The 18,160-nt window shown below is 48.3% G+C and overlaps 1 protein-coding gene across 1 annotated transcript in view; it reads right to left on the bottom strand.

Moving 5' to 3' along the window:
- The window catches only part of rempA (intraflagellar transport protein rempA), a 60,638-nt gene that overhangs the window by 5,776 nt on the left and 36,702 nt on the right, over window positions 1-18,160 (bottom strand). The window contains exons 3-4 of the mRNA XM_050168362.2: window positions 11,363-14,108; window positions 8,016-8,224 (exon numbers count right to left, since the gene is read on the bottom strand). Coding sequence (XP_050024319.1) covers window positions 8,016-8,224; window positions 11,363-14,108 — 2,955 coding nt within the window. The remainder of the gene's footprint in view (window positions 1-8,015; window positions 8,225-11,362; window positions 14,109-18,160) is intronic.

The raw sequence follows: 18,160 nt of genomic DNA, 5'->3' as shown, positions 1-18,160 counted from the left end.
TCGCGATATTGGAACGGAACAACGTCGGGACACCTCCTTACAAGACCTTAGTCCACGGCTGATTTCAACGACGCCCGCTCCTTCCCTACGCATGTTTGAACTTCACGATGGCATAGTGTACCGCTTTAACATGCGCCCGAAGAGCCCTGACTGACTCTTCGTTGTGCCTGAGCATCTGCGTCCGACTGTTCTCGTTCAGCTTAATGATGTATCGACTGCCGGTCACCTTGGCATTTTACGGACGTATGACCGCGTTCGTCGGTGCTTCTTTTGGCCTGGTCTATATTGTGACGTCTGCCGTTATGTCGCTGCGTGTGACCTTTGTCAACGACGCAAAAAGCCGACCACACTCCCTGCTGGTCGCGTTCCACCACTTGACGTACCATCCGAACCATTCTACTGTGTAGGTGTTGATCTTTTAGGCCATTTTCCTACGTCTGCTTCGGGAAACAAGTGGATTGTTGTAGCAACAGCCTGAGCGACCCGATACGCAATCACACGGGTTCTTCCGACGAGTTGTGCAACCGATGTCGCCGACTTCCTCCTAGAAAACGTCATCCTTCACCACGGTACCCCTCGACAGCTCCTCACCGACCGAGGCCGCTACATTTTTCTAAAGTTGTAAATTGCATTCTACACTCGTGCGTGACTAAACATAAACTTGCTACTGCTTACCATCCACAAACGAACGGTCTAACCGAGCGCATCAACCGAACCCTTACTGACATGCTGTCCATGTATGTATGCGCTGACCATTGCGACTGGGACGTTGCATTGCCATTCATTACTTTCGCCTATAATTCGTCTCGCCGTGATACCGCAGGCTTCTCTCCGTACTTCCTCTTGTTTGGCCGCGACCCTACGCTACCTTTCGACACCGTTCTGCCTGCTAGTCTCAATTTCGCATCCGAGTACGCCCATGAAGCCATACTCAAAGCACAAGAAGCGCGCCATATTGCCCGACGTCGACTTGTAGAGTCGCAGGATAATCAGCGGCGCTTATATGACGCCCACCATCGTGACGTCCATTACACACCGGGCGCCCTGGTTCTCCTTTTGTCACCGTTGCGACGCGTTGGCCTCTCGGAGAAGTTACTTTCATGCTACCCTGACCTATACCGTGTCTTACGTCAACTAACTGACGTCACGTGCGAAATCGCCCCTCTTGAGCCAACCGTGGCTCAGCATCGCTCCGACGTGGTCCACGTCACGCGTCTTAAGTCGTATCACTCGACCGCCTCCTAACCAGCACCGAGCGATGCTTCAGCTGCCGGGGGTCATGTGAAACGCTGACGAAGAAGCCGTTTCAAGCTTGGTCCGAAGACGACGACGCTCTGGACTTCGCGCGCTGTCTACCACCTTGTCATCTGCTACAATTATTGTCAATATCCTGTAAGTATTCTTCTGACTTCTTTTAACCCCGTAACATATTATATATAGGCGTTCTAGAAACGTCAAATGCTTCTCGTGTATAGCTGTAGCTGAGTCGCCCCCTCCAAGTCTACCGATACGAGCCTCCCGCTGAGCCGCAGTAGCCGCCGTCAGTCAGTGGCGACTGCGGCAGATAATTCGGCATAACCGAATTTGCAGTTCGTGTTAAGCGTTTCTATTTTATTTTTTGCCGCAGAAGCGGTCTTTCTCGAAGTCTCCCGCAGACTTACGTTTCACGGAAGCTACGTAATCGTCCGACATGGCTTAACACAGGACAGGACACGTTGCAGCGTGTCGACGTATAGCGCATGCAGAGCCATCTGTATACTGTACCGGTACAGACGCGCTGTTGTCTGCGGCACCGTTATATAGGGATTTACGCAACTGAACAACAAACGCTACCGAAATATACTCACCGCACCTAATACATACGTCGTCGAGGGCGCCAATTACCAAACTGATTTCACTGACTGTTTCTCCCGCTTTAAAGTGAATTTGGCTGTTTCTCCCATTTTCGGCGCTCTGTCTACTCCGCTAAGGGCACTTGCTCTTGATCAACCGAGTTGCTCGTCACGTTCGCCGCCGTAACGCCAATCAAGAGCTCTTTCTGCTATAAATGCACGCATTGCTTTAGGCTAAAACAAGGCATCCGCAGAAGTGGTGTCGCTGTTAACGCTGTCGAGGTAGTGTTCTCTGCGGCAGCTGTATCAGATGTATTTATTTTATGCTTATAACGGCAAAAATTATATCTGCTCCGAGAACAGGTGATTCGCGAAAAGACAATAGCAACGTCAGCGTTTATGTTACTATGAAAAGTGCAAAGAAGATAGAATGAGCCAGCTACTTTCGTTTCTCAGAGCTTCTTTTTAAGAAATTTTATGCCGTGTAGACAGCTGCGCGGCCGATTTGCTTAGCACCTTGAAGTTGGCGGTCGCTGGTTGAAACCTTGCCAGTGTATCGAGAGAAGGAATATTAGGCCAGTGACAAGAGCCGGAATGCTGGGAAAGACAACTAGGTCTGCCGGTCAAACTACTTGGTTTGTCACCAGACCACCGGGTCCGTCAAAAGGAATCTGAAGAAATCGAACTGGTCGAAAAGGGGTTCGCTGGAAGAGCAGGCGGCAACCACATCATGACGATAGATTGGACAATAAGCGGCAGAAGGTCAGTGCACATCCAAACAATTCTACGTTCGTGTTGCAGGTGCAAACGACATTTCGGACCATGGTTTTGTAACTGCCGCTCGCAGAGCCAGGAACAAAACCATAATACAGGCCGCAGCGAGGTGGTGTCACAAAATTTCTCATCATTTCTTGGGACTCCCGCTTCGCCGCGGTAGGGAATCGAACCAGTAACCTTGTACTCGGAAGCAGAACGCCACAGCCACTGAGTTATCGCGACGGGTAATCACGCTCAGAAGTGTACCTTATGAAGTGCACATAGGCGCCGACAGCAAGGGGTGGGGAGCTCCGGGGCCTGAGCCCCCTCCGAAGTTTTCGAGGAAGGGCGGAGCCTTCCCCCCCTCCCCCGGTGATGCCGAAGCCCGCGTCCCTCCTAAAGTGTCGTTATCAGAGTTCTCTTACCCACATCACTTGAGGTTTCTTTTGAGTTCTCTCTACCTTTTCACTTAAAATTTTATTGGGGCTAAAAGCTTACCGCATCATTGTTGGCGCAGGCGTGCACGGCTTTTAATTCATACTTTCGCTTTATTTCTGCGAATCCTGACAACAAGAGTGCACGCGCATCAGAAGAACCAGCGGCGGCTACCTCAACCGCATATTTTAACTTTAACATTTTTTTTTAATTTCCACTATGAACACCATATACAAACAATATATTTAAATATATACACAGGACAAAGTTTATTATAGTTTTTCGAGGGAGGAGGTAGCCAACTACCAGTTATATCTAATGGTACTGGTAGCCTATGCCTAGAGAATGAATATGATGCTGTATGTTCGCGTTGCTTTAAATTGCTTTGCGTGCTTTTTTGAACGCGGAAAAACAAAATTGCAGACTTCAGTGACCCCTTCAGCAGAGCCTTTTATCAACGGCGTGTGATATGCACGTAAATGATCGTGTCGCAGTATTGTTTCTCTTTCCAGTAGGCAGTGCTAACGACTCATGAAAATGCAAGCTATTCTAATAATTTACATTTATTAGGGGTAAACATCGCCACCTGCGTGCAGAGGTCACAAATATATACAGGGTGTTTTTTTTAGCTCAACAAAATTTTTTTAGTTAGAGAAATATAAATCACCGTAACATTATGGTTACCATTCGAGTATACGGATAGACGGCCTCTAAATACGGAGCCATTTCCGCAAATGCGTGCGTAATTAGCGAAATTGCAGTAATTTTCTCATTGTCAACAATAGCGCGTGCCAGCAAATGAGTACTTTGAGGCCTGTCCTCGAGACTATCTGTCCCAACGATCAACTTTTGAATTGCGGATTTCATGTGGGAGCTACGCGAAGAATTAGTTCCCCTTGGCAGGCTCCTTGAAACCGAAACTGGCTGGAAAAAGAGCGTCTGTGTCGTCGATTTCTTCGATGGAAGTGGACACGTGCTGTCCACTTAATACCCCCCCCCCCCCCCCCCCCCGGAAAAAGAAAACTTGCCGCCTATGGAAGTGCCCATGCAAGGTGAAAAAAAGAAAGAAAATCCCGCCACCGTCTGGAAGACGTTGATGTAACAAGCGTTAGGGGTCTGGTTTACTAGAATTGATATGAATGAGATTAAAGTCAGTTACACCAATGGAAATACGAGTTTGTACGTTTATTTCCTCATATGATAAACACACTCACAAACGTGTCACTTGTACATATTGCAACCAACTCTCACACACATCACTGCTCATCTTCTTCACTGCCACCTGCATTAAATTCTTCACTTCATTGGTTAGACGAACTATTTTATTCCACAACACTTTCGTCGTCATCCATAGATTCACATACTTCTTCTCGGCTGTTGTTAATTAGCACAAACACCCTCCTGTGATCAGTGAAATAGTTAGGTATGAAACTTATTCGGCCCACGACGAATTCCGCCTCCCTTCTAACGAAGTCAGAGAAAACTAAGTCCAACGCAGTTCCCCACTGGGTGGTCGGTTCGCTAACGCCTGATTTTAGTTTCAGGCCGAACGAGTCTTCCATTCTTGCGTGAAGGGTACTTTTTTTGCGATTTAAATCACCCACGAGTAACGCAAGCCAGACTTCCATTCATGGAAACACACTTGGATACGACGGCGATGGTATCTTGAATGGCCACATTGGTTTCTTCACGGATCTTTACATATGCCTGCACGCATGCCGCCTAGCGCCATCTATGGAATAAATTACGCTCACGTGATTGCTTTAATCTATCCGTCTTTTCCGATAGATCTCAAGACAAATCGTTTGGTACCGGTGCCATTTCTATACGTCTACCCCTTGTCGAGTTACACACCCCTCAAGATGCGTCCGAAATCGGAATTTGCTTTGTTTGAGGGGGGGTCAATGTGGGCCTCGAATTCGGCTTTCGGTGCGATCGCGTACGTTTCCATTAGTAATCCCATGTATACAATGTTTATCTATTATTTATTCGTGGCTTGTTGTCCTAGTATATCTGGCGGAACGAATGTATATACATAGATAAAGAAATTCAACAAGAGGGGCTACTCGGCGAAAAATGGCAACAGGAAACACGTAACGCATAGTGTTAATACCATCCGTTAGTGGACGCGAGCATCGAAAAAAAAAGAAAGTGAAATGAACTTACAGAGTGTTATTTTTTTTATTCTTTCCCGCTAAAACTAATCAGTTTTTCGCATAAATGAACTTATACTTTGCGACTTATTTTTATTGCGTTACCTAACAACAAGCTAAGCGCACGCCAGGCGCGACAGACGCATGCATCATGCGCCAGACAGGCCACCTTAGCCAACGGGGCCAGTTGCGCGTGTGAAGTTCGCCTGTTCGGCGACCTCTCTCTTTAGGGTTTAGCGTGTTTGTTTGGCTCCCGGCGTATTCTTGCGTTCCTTCTGCACTTCGACACGGCACCACTGCACTATTGGACTACGGCAAGGCGAGAAATTTTGACAGTCTGCGACGCATTTGAGGCAATTTTGGCTTTTACGGCACGGAACCGAGACTTGTGATGTAGTTAGCGAAAAACAGCTCGACCGTCCTGCCGTAGTTAACTTGAGTTAACGACTCGTACTGGGAGATGTTTGCGACGCTTTCTATGAGCCCCAACCTTATTATAACTTATTTCGGTAGTTCTTGGGCACGCTCGTCCCACCTGGCTTTGTGACGCAGTTAGCGAAAGGCACCTCGGCCGTGTGACGCAGTTTCGCGTGTACTGAATCCCACCGGGACAAGTTTTGGCCCTTTCTCTGACCCACAGCATTATTGTAACTTATTTCGTTACTTTTTGGGGTATTTTTCATGCCATGTGGCCACGCCGGGCGTTGTGACGCAGTTAGCAAAAAGCAGCTCGGCCGTGTGTCGCAGTTAGTTTCGCGTGTACTGAATCTTACTGGGACAACTTCGTGTCGCATTCTCTGACCCCTAAAATTGTTTATAATTCGTTACTTTTCGGGATACTTTTGAGGCACGCTCGCCACGCCTGGCGTTGTGACGCAGTTAGCAAAAAAGCAGGCCGGCCGTGGTGACAGATTGACGTGTACAGATATGGCCCCGGAACATATACCTTCTTTTGATACACTTGTCGAAGACGCGACGAGCGTTTGCCAAGAGTGGTGACACTAGAGTGTGTTGCTTGCGCCGGCAGAACGCGCAAAAGATAACGCCGAGAAGCTTAAAACCCAAGAACTTGAAAATTCTGTCTTCTGAACGACTGAAAACTGGCTTTGCACCCACGCGTTTTTCTTATGTGCGAGTAGAAGGCATTTTGCGAGCGTCTAGCATGGTCCGGCTGAGAGCATGTGTTGTGACCACCTCTGTGTATGTAGCGCACTATCGCGTCGGCTGAGGCCAAGCTGTTCTGGAAACGCGCAGTCGGCCGTGCATTCGTGCTCTTAAAGTGCAGGAAATAATGCCCGGGAATGGGGGAACGCTTGGAAATCAGGCGTTTTCTTCATAATTTATAGTACGGCTTGGAATGAGTTGGGTATTTTCGACGCCACGTATGTAAAAGCGAACTGCTTTTGTTTGTAATGTCGCCCATTCACCACTTTTGCACGTTTCCCCTCCACACGCAGTATTCCTGTAAAGTCTAAATACCCAAGTGACACATACTTCTAATTTACTTTTTTCAGCTGATGCCGTCCGGTGGAGCTTCGTACGGGAACTAATGCTGCTTACATGGTGCCACAACGGTGGATGAACGCACAAGCCCCGAACGAGCGAAATAAACATTTGCTCATTTACAAGGCGTTTCGCGTCTACTTTGTGAAATTGCACGTGGCAGAGATTCGATGGAGGCTCGTAAAGATCTTTTGCAATCATTTTAATTAAATAAACGATTCCGCACTAAGACCGCGCGTGATTGAGCAGCAAAAACAAAAAGAAAGGCGCCGAGTAGCGCATCCAGCGTAGCGCGTGCCAGCTAGCGTTCAAAACGCGCTCGCCCAGAACCGAAACCGGACGCAGTAATGCCATCCGCTTGGTACACTACAGTCAATTCGGCTACTGGGTTCTATGGGAGTGTCCGCTCTTGTTGAATCTCTTTCTCTATGGTATATATGTGTAGCGGTCGCGTAACACGACGGTTTTACTGCCCCGTTATAGGATCTATGTTAGGGGGGGGAGGAGGTACGGGCACAACTAATTTTAGTGGCCGCCATCTCGGCTATGACGTCCCACTGAGAGCCGCCATCTTGGATTTGGGAAATCGAAACTATGGAGCCATTGCGTCTGATGACATGACAATCACGTGGTTCCACCTCTACTATATTGGACCGTTACGTCATCATTGGCACCTGAATTTGGCCGCCATCTGCGATTTCAGATCCCGAAACTATGCCGCCATCTTTGATTACGACGTCACAGTGACGTGGTTTCACTTCTAGCCGCCATATTGGATTAAGACGTCATCATTGGCACCCGAATTTGGCCGCCATCTTGCATTTGAGATTCCTAAACTATGAAGCCATCTTTGATTATGCTGTCATGATCACGTAGATTCACTTCTATCCGCCATATTGGATTACGACGCCATCATTGGTACCAGAATTTTGCCGCCACCTTGGATTATGACGTCACAGTCACGTGACGTCAACAATCACCAATTTGTTTGCTATTGATTTACTATGGGGGGCACCATCTTGGATTTCTCGGTGACGTCATCAATTGGCGGCTATCTTGAATATATTAGTGACGTCACCAATCAATCACCAATTCGGTATACTAATTACGTCACCAATCGGGTTGCTATATCGAATTACTATGGGGGCCGCCACCTTGAATTCCTCTGTCTGAAAATTTCAAGCCGAAGGGAGGTGTTAGTAGACCCCAAGAAATCGAGAAACGTGATTAGTAAGAGCTAAGGCTCTTAAAAGAAGTGTCGCGGATAATTCATTGCCGCCCTTTGCGCGCTAACTGCGTCCAATGCTTAAGCGTGTGTTCGCGCTCGGGCACTTACCTCTCGGCGAGCTCCTCGGTGATGAGCACGTTCGACTGGACGCACAGCTGGAGCGCGGCCTCGCTCTGCCCACTGGCCGCGAGGAGCAGCACGGCCTGGTCGTGCTTTCCGGTGGCCGCCAGTCGGTCGGCCGTGGTGCGCACAAGGACCGGGTCGGCGTTGGGGCCCAGCTCTTGGGCGGCCTGCTGCAGCGCGCCTAGGTCCCCGGCCTGCGCACACGTGCACGCAGCAGGCCCGGCGCGGCAAGTTGAGAGACGCGCGGTCTCCGAGAGCGAAAGACTGCTCGAACATTGGGGGAAGGCGGGGGGGTTATATACCATTCGATATGGTCTATATGAAAGTTCGACATAGCCGAATATACGAGATTTTTTAAGGTAAAAACAGTGTGGGTTTCGAAGAACCAATTATTTTGCAAATGAACCTGGCATTTCATAAGGGAATCAGTGAGCCATGTATTCCATGATGGTTTGCTTCGATCTCCGTTTTACCACCGCTGAATCCGCTACGAGGCATTTCTGATGAGAACGGGATCCTCTGCGCAGTTATAGTGTCTCATTCAGTCTTGGGAGCGGCGTATAGATAGTCTGAACTGAACCTAGTTCGATTCTGCTGATATTCGGCTCAATTTAATCGCGAACGTCGGGTTATTTCTTTTTTGCGGGCGGCGCTGTTACGTATTCGGTGGCTAGACGCCGAGGGCGGCAGGACGACCGGCCCAAGGAACAGAGGACCCACGCAGCGCCAGGAAGACAATGACCTTTATTCCTTCAGCGACGCGCTTTTTGTACGCTAAGTGGGTGGCAAAAAAGAAAAGATATCGCGGCAAGCGGGGCAATCTTATCTGTAGGCCCCAACGTAGAATGTGACCAGCACCGCGAATTGTAATTACAGCGCCAAGAGCGCGCACTCATGACAGGAGCCAGCGTGCAAAAGGTACGAAGACATCTGACCCCTGTCAGCTGTCTAAAGCGATCTCTACATAATGCGATCTCTACGCAATGAGAGCGAAGGTCCCAACATTTGGCTCGTACTGGTTGCCACGCTACAATAAAGAGACGCATTGCAGGAAACCGGTCCGGATTTTTCGTGCCAGTGTCCCAAGTTTTTTTAGGGAAAATGTCATAGTCCCGACACGACTCAATCAGTGCAAATGTTTCCGACGTGTAGGCCAGCAGGGTGACACAGACTAGGACTTTCCTCGCCATGAGTGCATGGAACAACGTGTGGGCCAGAACAGTGACCTTTTACAATCATGCGTAGCGCGAAGCAATCAGCCATGCAAATAAGAGACACGGGACGAGCGCTACGCGTAGCGCTCGTCCGATCTCTCTTTGATTGCATGGTCGCTTGCTTTGCGCTAAACTTATTCCGAGGAAAAGAAAAAGAAGCATGCACAGTCTAGCCCAAGGACAAGTGCTAAAGTATAATTCTAGTATAATTGTTCGTCCAGTCCTTGCAGGCAACATTCTAGCGAAAATAGTACTCTTTATCGCGAAAAGTTTATGCAACTTAATGTCAACGTGAGGACTGCAAAATGCAATGTTGGAGACAGAAGATAGCCAATATTCACTGCCTCTTCCCTCCGTCCTGCTGCTTTCAGTAAACGGGTAAAAGCGGGTTGGTAATCCTAATTGTGAGTCTTCGTCGAATGTTCGAGGGAACAGCATTTTCGAAACGATAATATTACCGAGAGCTTGTCGCACCGTACACAAACCATCACGAATGTCTGACTTTTTTCTTCGGCATATAATCTCTTTTTTTTTTTCGTGCATTGCATGGACACAGATCTGTAAAACTGCATGGTATACGGCAAAATTTGACTACCTTGCGTTCAGTATACCCGGTGCAAAAGAAAAAAAAAACATTGCGTCGGTCAGACACCTTTTCTTAGCCCTGTTCAAGCCATGACTGTGACGCTTTCGTTGTACGCAAGCGTCGCAACAAACGCCGATTCGCGAATGCAACAATATTCGGCATGGTGTCGCCAGCTATGGAGCGTACACCTCCTACGACTGCTGGGTGTGAACCCAGCAATTTGGAAGTATATACCGGCTCGTAATGTTTGGAGCGGACGACTGCACCTCTTGTCAGTAATTAAAAACAAAGCATAAATATGATTATACGGGACGGCGCAGTGCCTCATAAGCAGGGCACTTCGAATTAATTTTGACCATCCGTGGTTCTTTAACGGGTACCCAATGCACGATACACGGGCGTTTGTGCATTTCGCCCCCTTTGAAATGCGGCCACCGTGGCAGGGATTCGATCCCGCGACCTCGTGCTTAGCAACGCAACGCCAGAGCCACTAAGCCACCGCAGCGGGTCGTAATTATTATCCCGTTGGTTATCATGACTGGTCAACACTCACGAGCCAGCCGACATGACACTTCATACCGACAGAGTATAAGCAATACGCAAACTCGTTATGAAACGCACATAAGAATAAGTGTACTGTAAACCTTTAATCTGGCTCCTGAGCGACAGGCCGGTTGGTTCGTCTTGGTTCAGAATTGTGTGGCGCCCTTTAAAGAGGAGCACTACGTAAAGTGATATTAATAAATTACACTTCTGGGAGACCGATGCACTGCAGTCTTGCTGTGCACAAAGTATTGCTAAGCCAGAAAAAAAAAGCGCTAAGACGAATGGCGACGCCCTCTTACAGTTCCCCGCACTATCTGGCCCGTGAAGTCACGGATTAGGATAGAGTCTGCTCGGGACTAATAACGTTTTGTCGATAAAAAATGACTACGTCGTATTTTGAAGGAGTTCGAGCATTGAACCTAGCGAATTTTCAACCAAGCGAGTGACTTTTTCCGCAAATGAAACGGCCCAAACATGCGAAAGTATGCTCTAAAATATGTGACGTAAGACTGACGCGTGCCTGTGCGACTTGCGCGCGAGATTTAAAAAGGGAAGCTTTGGCCTTCATTTTCTCCGCCAGTAAAAAACCTCTCTGTGTTGAATAAACGAAGAGAGTTTCGAAAGAATACTGCGCGATTCCAAAGCGAACGTTGCTCTTTAGTGTCTATTCAAAGGAGAGGGGAGGGAAGCCTTTACATCCATGCTGCATTTCTACTCGCATGACGCAGCTCATTTTATGGAGGTATTGTCCCATGTGTTTGAGCTCTATCGTTTGCCAAATTGCATATCTAGTTTTAAGACTTAAATACTGAATTCCGACAGGGAGGGAACGGGCAGAAGTAAATTTTCTGTTTCGTTGTCCGTTTCTAGGCTTTTTCGTACATAAGGTATCACTTTAACTACAAAACTACACTGGCGCCTTGCATCGCGTCAGGTGGGGGTGACTGAAGAACAGTAGGGAAACACAGGAACAACGAGTGCTTTACCTGGAGAGCCAGTTCAGCCGCTTTGGAAGCCCATCCTCCATGCTGGTAGAGGGTGACCGCTTTCTCGAGACCATCTTGGCGCTGCTCGAAGTAGCGGGCCGCCTCAAGCGCTTCTTTGGGCGTTGCTTGCAAAGCGAGGGTGTACAGCTGGTCGTCCATCTCGTTCTCCTTGCAGACCCTAATCGCGTTGCCGAACGCGCGCGCCCTCGCGAAGAAGTGAACCGCCTGCAGCACGTTGTCCTGGTTCTCCAGGTACCTCGCCAGGTGAAAGCACGCCGCCCGGTCTTCCGTCTCGTTGGCGATGTCGCACGCCTTGTCCACGTTGCCGAAGTAACAATGCACACGCAGCAGCGACAGGTAGTCCTGCGCGGCTTCGTAAAACTGCAACGCCGCCTCCATCTCGCCGATGCTCTCCATGTACTGCGCCCACCACTTCATCATGTCGGGACTTCCGCTGGCGCGAACGTATTGCTCTAGCGCCTGCGGATCGTCGAACAGCATGCGAGGCACGTCGAACAGGTGCGTATCGGCTTTCTCATACGCTGCCACCGCTTTCTCGACGTCGCCAGACGCCTCGAGGTGTTTCCCGTAGTTGTGGTACGTGGCCCGGAGACGAATTCGGTCGTGCTGTCGAGCGACGTCTACGGCTCGCTCCCACTGACCCGAATCTTCTAGAACCCTGACCAACAGGTCGTAGCGACCGCAGCTGTAGAGCAATTCCTCCGCCTCCTGGACCATGCCGAGCTGGAGTGCCAAGATGGCAGTTTGCGCTTCCAGTTCGGGCTCAGTCTCCATGGCTCGTCTCAGGGACCAAGCCCCACGCGCGTGAGCCATTTTTCCGAGGCATATCTTGGCCACATCAAGCCGCTTGGTTCTCACACACATCTTCGCCATGTTCTCCCATACTGCTTCATTTTTTATGGACTTTATGGCCTTGAAAGCCTCGTCCATGTCCCGCAGCGTCATGAAGAAGCTGAAAGTCATGATAGCGTCGCGGACGGTATCGTCGCAGTCTTGAAAGCCGACGAAATCTCGCATCGGAAGCCGGAAGACATGCTTTGAACCAGGAGCTCTCTCAGCTGCGCCTGGCTCGTTGACGTCCCCAGAATGCTTGGCCAAAAGGTAAAAGAAAGGCACCTGCACGCCCATCAGTCTGAATTTGTCGTCAAGCGGGAAGACATCTTGCTCCAAAATGCCGTGCTCTGTGGTTACAAACAGGGATACCACCACGACGTGTGGCTCTTGATTTCCCGGCGCATTGTTTTTCACACGTCCACCTGGGGTACTCCGAGCTTCGCAAACGAGCAGTCTAGGGTCGGTTTCGTCCCAGTAATGAGAAATCGGAGCTCGGTCGCGTACGGTGCCACTGGATGGCGAGTCGCTGTCACCTTTTCCTTTTGTGCTTTCGCCGGTCGCGAAATTGAATTGGAACACTGAGTCGTCTTCTATGCTCCATACGTAAAGAATGCAGCCTTCGCGTCGTGTACTCAGATGTTGCGCGCTGTCCTCCATAACGAGAAGGCTCACTTTATTTCCGGTGCAGTTGCACTTAATGCTAGAAATTCTGTGCGGCACATCATGCCCCTTGGCAACTAGCGTTGTCTTTAGCTCTGCGTGAAGTTTAGCCTCCCGCCTGCTTAAGTCCCAGACGCGAACGCGTCCGTTTGATAAGCCAAGTGCGAGAAAGATTCCCGATATGTCGAGGCACACTGCACTCACGTCGTCTTCCGAGACAGGGATCGCTTGCTTAAGGATGCCCTGAAAGGTCTTGGCGTTGAGCTTGCCGTTTTCCACAAGGTAGACGCTCGCGTCGTGCAGTCCAATAAGCGAAGAAGCCGTGTTCATAGCTCCTAAGAACTTGGCTGATTTACTACTCGGCAGCGTCTCGTAGAAGAACAGCCGCTTTCCGTTGGACACGGCGATGTGGTGCCGACTGACGAATAGAGACTTGACAGGTATTTCGGTTTGCAGGATTATCTGACTGTTGCTGGAGACACCGTCCACAAATACTTGTTTGGCGGCTGTTTGAAGAGCGAGGCAGCCTTCCCGAAAACTGAAGCAAGCTTCCTGCTCGACCAGGAGAAACATATCCTCACTCGTTAGGGTGCCGGCGATCCGGTGAGTCTCGGACCACGCCAGTTCTCGCAGGGGGCTACGCAAACTAGCGGCCAATTGCGACCGCCAATGTGCAGTGCCCACGGCATTTTCGGTCAGGGTCCACACGACGACGCGGCCGCGGTTCGTGCCGACGATCAGGGTCCTTCCGAAAGCATCTGCGGCTATACACGACACTGCTTCGCCGTAGTCCGCGTCTGGAAGAGAGAGCACCGTGGTCTCTCCGGTATCGAGGTTCAGCAAGCGAACGCTGGCTTCACCGGCCGCTATGCCAATGACTCCGTCCTGAACCCACGCGACCGCCATGTCTGTACCATGGCCGCTAATTTTGAAACGGCTCTGCTCTGACAGCGACCCGTCGTCTGCGATGGTAAACTGAGCAAGGGTCAACGTGTCAGTGACGACTACGAGCGCGTCTCTGGAAACGTCGTGCAGAAGACGGGCGACGCCTGCGTCCATCTGGTAGACGTCGCCGCAGCTCCCGTTCTCACTGACGAAGTAGATTACTCCCGTCGTTGAGCCCACGTAAAAGTCATTGGAAGCTGCCTCGTTGTCCGCCAATTCAGAGGGCTGCTCGTTCCACTCAGGCGGCAGGAACACTTCCTCCTCGCCGACATCGTGCGCCGGGGCGCTGGGCAAAACAGGACAGCGCAGTCAAGCGCGGCATAGCGTCACTTATACAGGGCGTCCCACACAACTAGAGCCAAAAATTCAAAAATGAAACGCGCGTCGGAAGCGAAATGAACCTAACGCATACTATTCGCAATGACCTATAGTAACGCAGACAATTTGCTTTCCACATAACTCATTCATTAATTAAGTTTAATGACTCAACTTTTTCATTACTGGCTGACGACTCCAAGTATGATATAGAGATTTGTAGAGCACCTTCGGAAACCACCAGTCGCGCTGCTTCCTTTAAGATACCTCTGACGTAGTCCTTTTTTCCGGGTTGCAAAGAAAGCAAGGTCTGACTACGGGCTAGTTGGAATTCCATGTTATAAATCGTGACTTACAGCGCAAACATAGACGGAAAGACATCTACGTCGTCCTTTTTGTCGTCCTCCGTCTATGTTTGCGCTGTAAGTCACGATTTATAACATGCAAAGAAAGTCCGCGAAATATGCAAAAACAAGCCACGTGACGGAGCGCTTGCGCAGTGGTATCGTGCTGCTAACAAGCGTGCGTTCGGTGAACAAGGTAAGCTCCCGTCGGATGACGGCGAATATGCATGCTACTGGCCGAGCGCTGCCGATGAGATAAAGAACGCCCTGCCGCTTCCTCGTCGCCAGTCACGATGCAGCCGACCTTGTTCACCGAACGCACGCTTGAGAGCAGCACGATACCACTGCACAAGCGCTCCGTCACGTGGTTTTTTCATATTTCGCGGCATTTCTTTACAACCGGAAAAAAAAGGACTACCTGAGAGGTATATTAAAAGAAACAACTCTATCGGTGGTTTCTGAAGGTGCTCTACAAATCTGCATATCATACTTGGGGTCGTCAGCCAATAATTAAAAAGTTGGGCATTTAAACCTAATTACTTAGTGAATTATGGTGAAAACAAAAAATTGTCTGAGTTACTATAGGCTATTGCGAATAGTATGCGTCCGGTTTAATTCGCTTCCGACGCGCCTTTCATTTTTAACTTGGTTCAAGTTATGTGGGACACCCTGTATAGGTATACAGGGTGTTCGATATTCACCAAGTAGTATACCCAGAACATTTACTTAGTTACTTGAACCTCTACTCGTAGCGTGTTCGCAGCAAGTAAATCGAAATTCCTGCGGCGCGATCAGCCAGGCGAACATGTCCGACATATAGTTTGTACCTCTATTTTGTGGCGCGGCAGCTGTCACTACTGTAATGCGCCAAGCGCCAAGGACAGGTTTGTGCTTTATGGCATAATAGCATATTGGCAGTGAAAAAGGGCGAGACAACAAGGAAGTAGCAAAGCACAAGGAAGCGACGTGACTTTGAAATATAGTTTGGTTAGAGAAACAATTAAATGAGTCTGTACAGTGTGTGCGATGTATCTGAACAAAGCGGTACGCTGTTCACGGATGAGGCCCAGAACGCATTGTCGTACTAAACCGAATAAGTGTTGTGTGTTATTTACGTTTGGTTACGATCAATAGCTGTGGAAATTATCAAATATTCATTGTAATATGGTTATCAATATTAAATAATTATGAAATACCATTAGACAAATGTTACTCGCTAAGTTTGGTAGCCCGATAAGAAGCATGCATTGTGTGCAACTGCTCCCAGCAACTTCCTTATAACATAGGTATGTTTTCCGAGTCTAAGAGAAGCCCGAAAATATGGTACGAATGACGTCGCCTCTCACGTGCGCGTCTATGCAATGTAATGCTCTCACAGATGTGTTCATAGAACAATGCCGAAGTTTTGACCGCAACTCGAGTTTAATTCTGAGTTACTGGAAAAGGTGTGCGTTGCTCAGAGGGGTTTTGTGCTCAAGTTATCGATAAAGGACCAGTAATGTAGGCAGAACGCTGTAACTGGTGTAAGGGTGCGCGATAGTAATTTTCAAAACTGAATCCAATACGCATAAAATAATTTTAAAGTATAGTTTTTCGAATAATCTTCTTTCAACACATTGTTCTACTTCTGCAAAATTTTACTTACTGTAAAATTAAACCAACCACAGAAGATCCGAATGCTATGCATTGAAATAAGCTCCTGTAATGTGGCAACGCCTGTAGAATATTTGAGGTTTTAGTTTTCCCTGTATTAAAGGTGCTATCTCGTAACCGTTTGTTAAATAAAACTCAGGCATTAAACTTCAATAAAAAGGTTGGCAAAATGGCAACTTCACGAGCGAAGTGAGAGTACCCGAGCAACTTGGAGAGCATAGTCAACAGAAACCTCCGTTATAGAATGTAATAGATAAGCGTAGCTCTTCACCATATGATAATACTAGAATGGTGGCACATGAACGTCGGTGTCACACGAGCATTGAGTAGCCAACATCGCCTCCAGATAAATGATGTACCCATCGCGGTGCTACAAAAGATTCGGCTTCTCGTGCTGTCCAAGGATGGAAAGGAGAAAAACGAACCCCTCGCCCATTTAAATTATTTTTTTTTTCGAGTGCTTGCTCGCCGGCGCTGATTGTTCGAAAACTATGTGATAAGTATTTGGTGTTTCGAATATTACCTATTCGAAATTTTCGAATGTTCGCAAACCCTAAACCGGTGTAAATACGCGCCGCCTTAACAACAACAACAACAACAACAATAAAAATAATAATAATAATAATAATAATAATAATAATAAACAACGCTCACTAAGGACCGATGACGTATTTCTTTTATTTTTGAACTGAATTTTCAATTATTTCACGGTAGTATGTTGGTAATTAGCTAGAAGAGGAAGTGGAGGTGAAAGTAAATTTTTTTTATTCTCTCAGAAATCATAACACCTTTGAAACAAAACTCTATACATCCAATCGCAACGCTACTATACGTCTGCTAGTTCGAACAGCTTGCGTTTGGCCTAGTTGCTACAACTGCGCAACGATTGTCCGCACTCAGGTGGAGCAAAAAACAAACGCATCGTATAGTCGGCGAAGTAGCATCAAACCACGTTTTTTTTTTTTTTTTGACATTACGCATACATCCCGCCTAGTTTTTAGGAAAGAAGTGCTAGAGCATCGAAGGTGCAGCTTGGAGGAGTGGCAGCGTTTATGAAAGCCGGATTGAGCGTTGGAATTCGATGATGAATATCCGAGAGTGGGCACGGCGGCAACGAGTGGGCTATGTGCTCAAACAAGTTTCTGCTTTTTCAACAGGCGCTTCTCATCTGTGCTTCCTTCCATGGGAGTGCACGGAGCATGCGCCTGACCGATCCGGCTGCTGCTAATGATTCTGCCGAATTGGAACTTCGCCCGTGGATTATCAACAACCTCGACCCCAGGAACCAAGGTGCAACAGCGCCGTGGGAAGACAGTATAAAGCAAGCACCCTTGCCGGCGGCATCCAGTGGGCACGGCGCCAACGAGTGGGCTATGTGCTCAAACAAGTTTCTGCTTTTTCAACAGGTCAGTTCATATTCGAGCTATAGGAGCGACAATCGCTTTCTTGTAGTGCTGCCGTGCCCACGGTTGTTGTTTTCCGCTTTTGCATCACTGTGCCTGCTGTTGTCGGGGGACGTTGAGACGAATCCTGGACCTGAATTAAAAATACTTGTACAAGAGTTGTGTGAAGGCCAAAAGGCCATTCAGGTCAACCTAAGTGGCCTAAGCGAGAGACTTAAGGCGCTGGAAGAAATTGTACAGCTTTTCAAGGACCAAGCGGCAAGTCTTGCTGAGCTAAAAGAGACAAACGATAGGCTGAATTCAGCTTTGGAAAAACAAGAAGAAAAACTTGCTGACTTAGAAGATAGAATGCGGCGAAACAATCTAATGGTGTTTGGGATATCGGAGAATGGCAATGAAACTTCAGAAGAACTTGAAAAAAAAGTTGTTGTAGAATTATTCAAGAAAAAGCTCGGTCTTAACTTGATAACTATAGAGCGGATGCACAGAATCGGAAAGCCGCATAATAACAAATCCGCAGAAGAAACCCTGAAGCCTCGTCCAGTAATACTGAAGCTTTATGATTATAGGGAAAAAGAAAAGGTTTTTCAAAACTGCGCAAAATTGAAAGGAACTGGTATTTC

This window comes from Dermacentor andersoni, chromosome 1 (assembly GCF_023375885.2).
Source record: "Dermacentor andersoni chromosome 1, qqDerAnde1_hic_scaffold, whole genome shotgun sequence".
Lineage (NCBI taxonomy): Eukaryota > Metazoa > Arthropoda > Arachnida > Ixodida > Ixodidae > Dermacentor > Dermacentor andersoni.
Note: the sequence above shows the minus strand (reverse complement) of the source record. Positions and strands in the feature narration are given on the sequence as shown.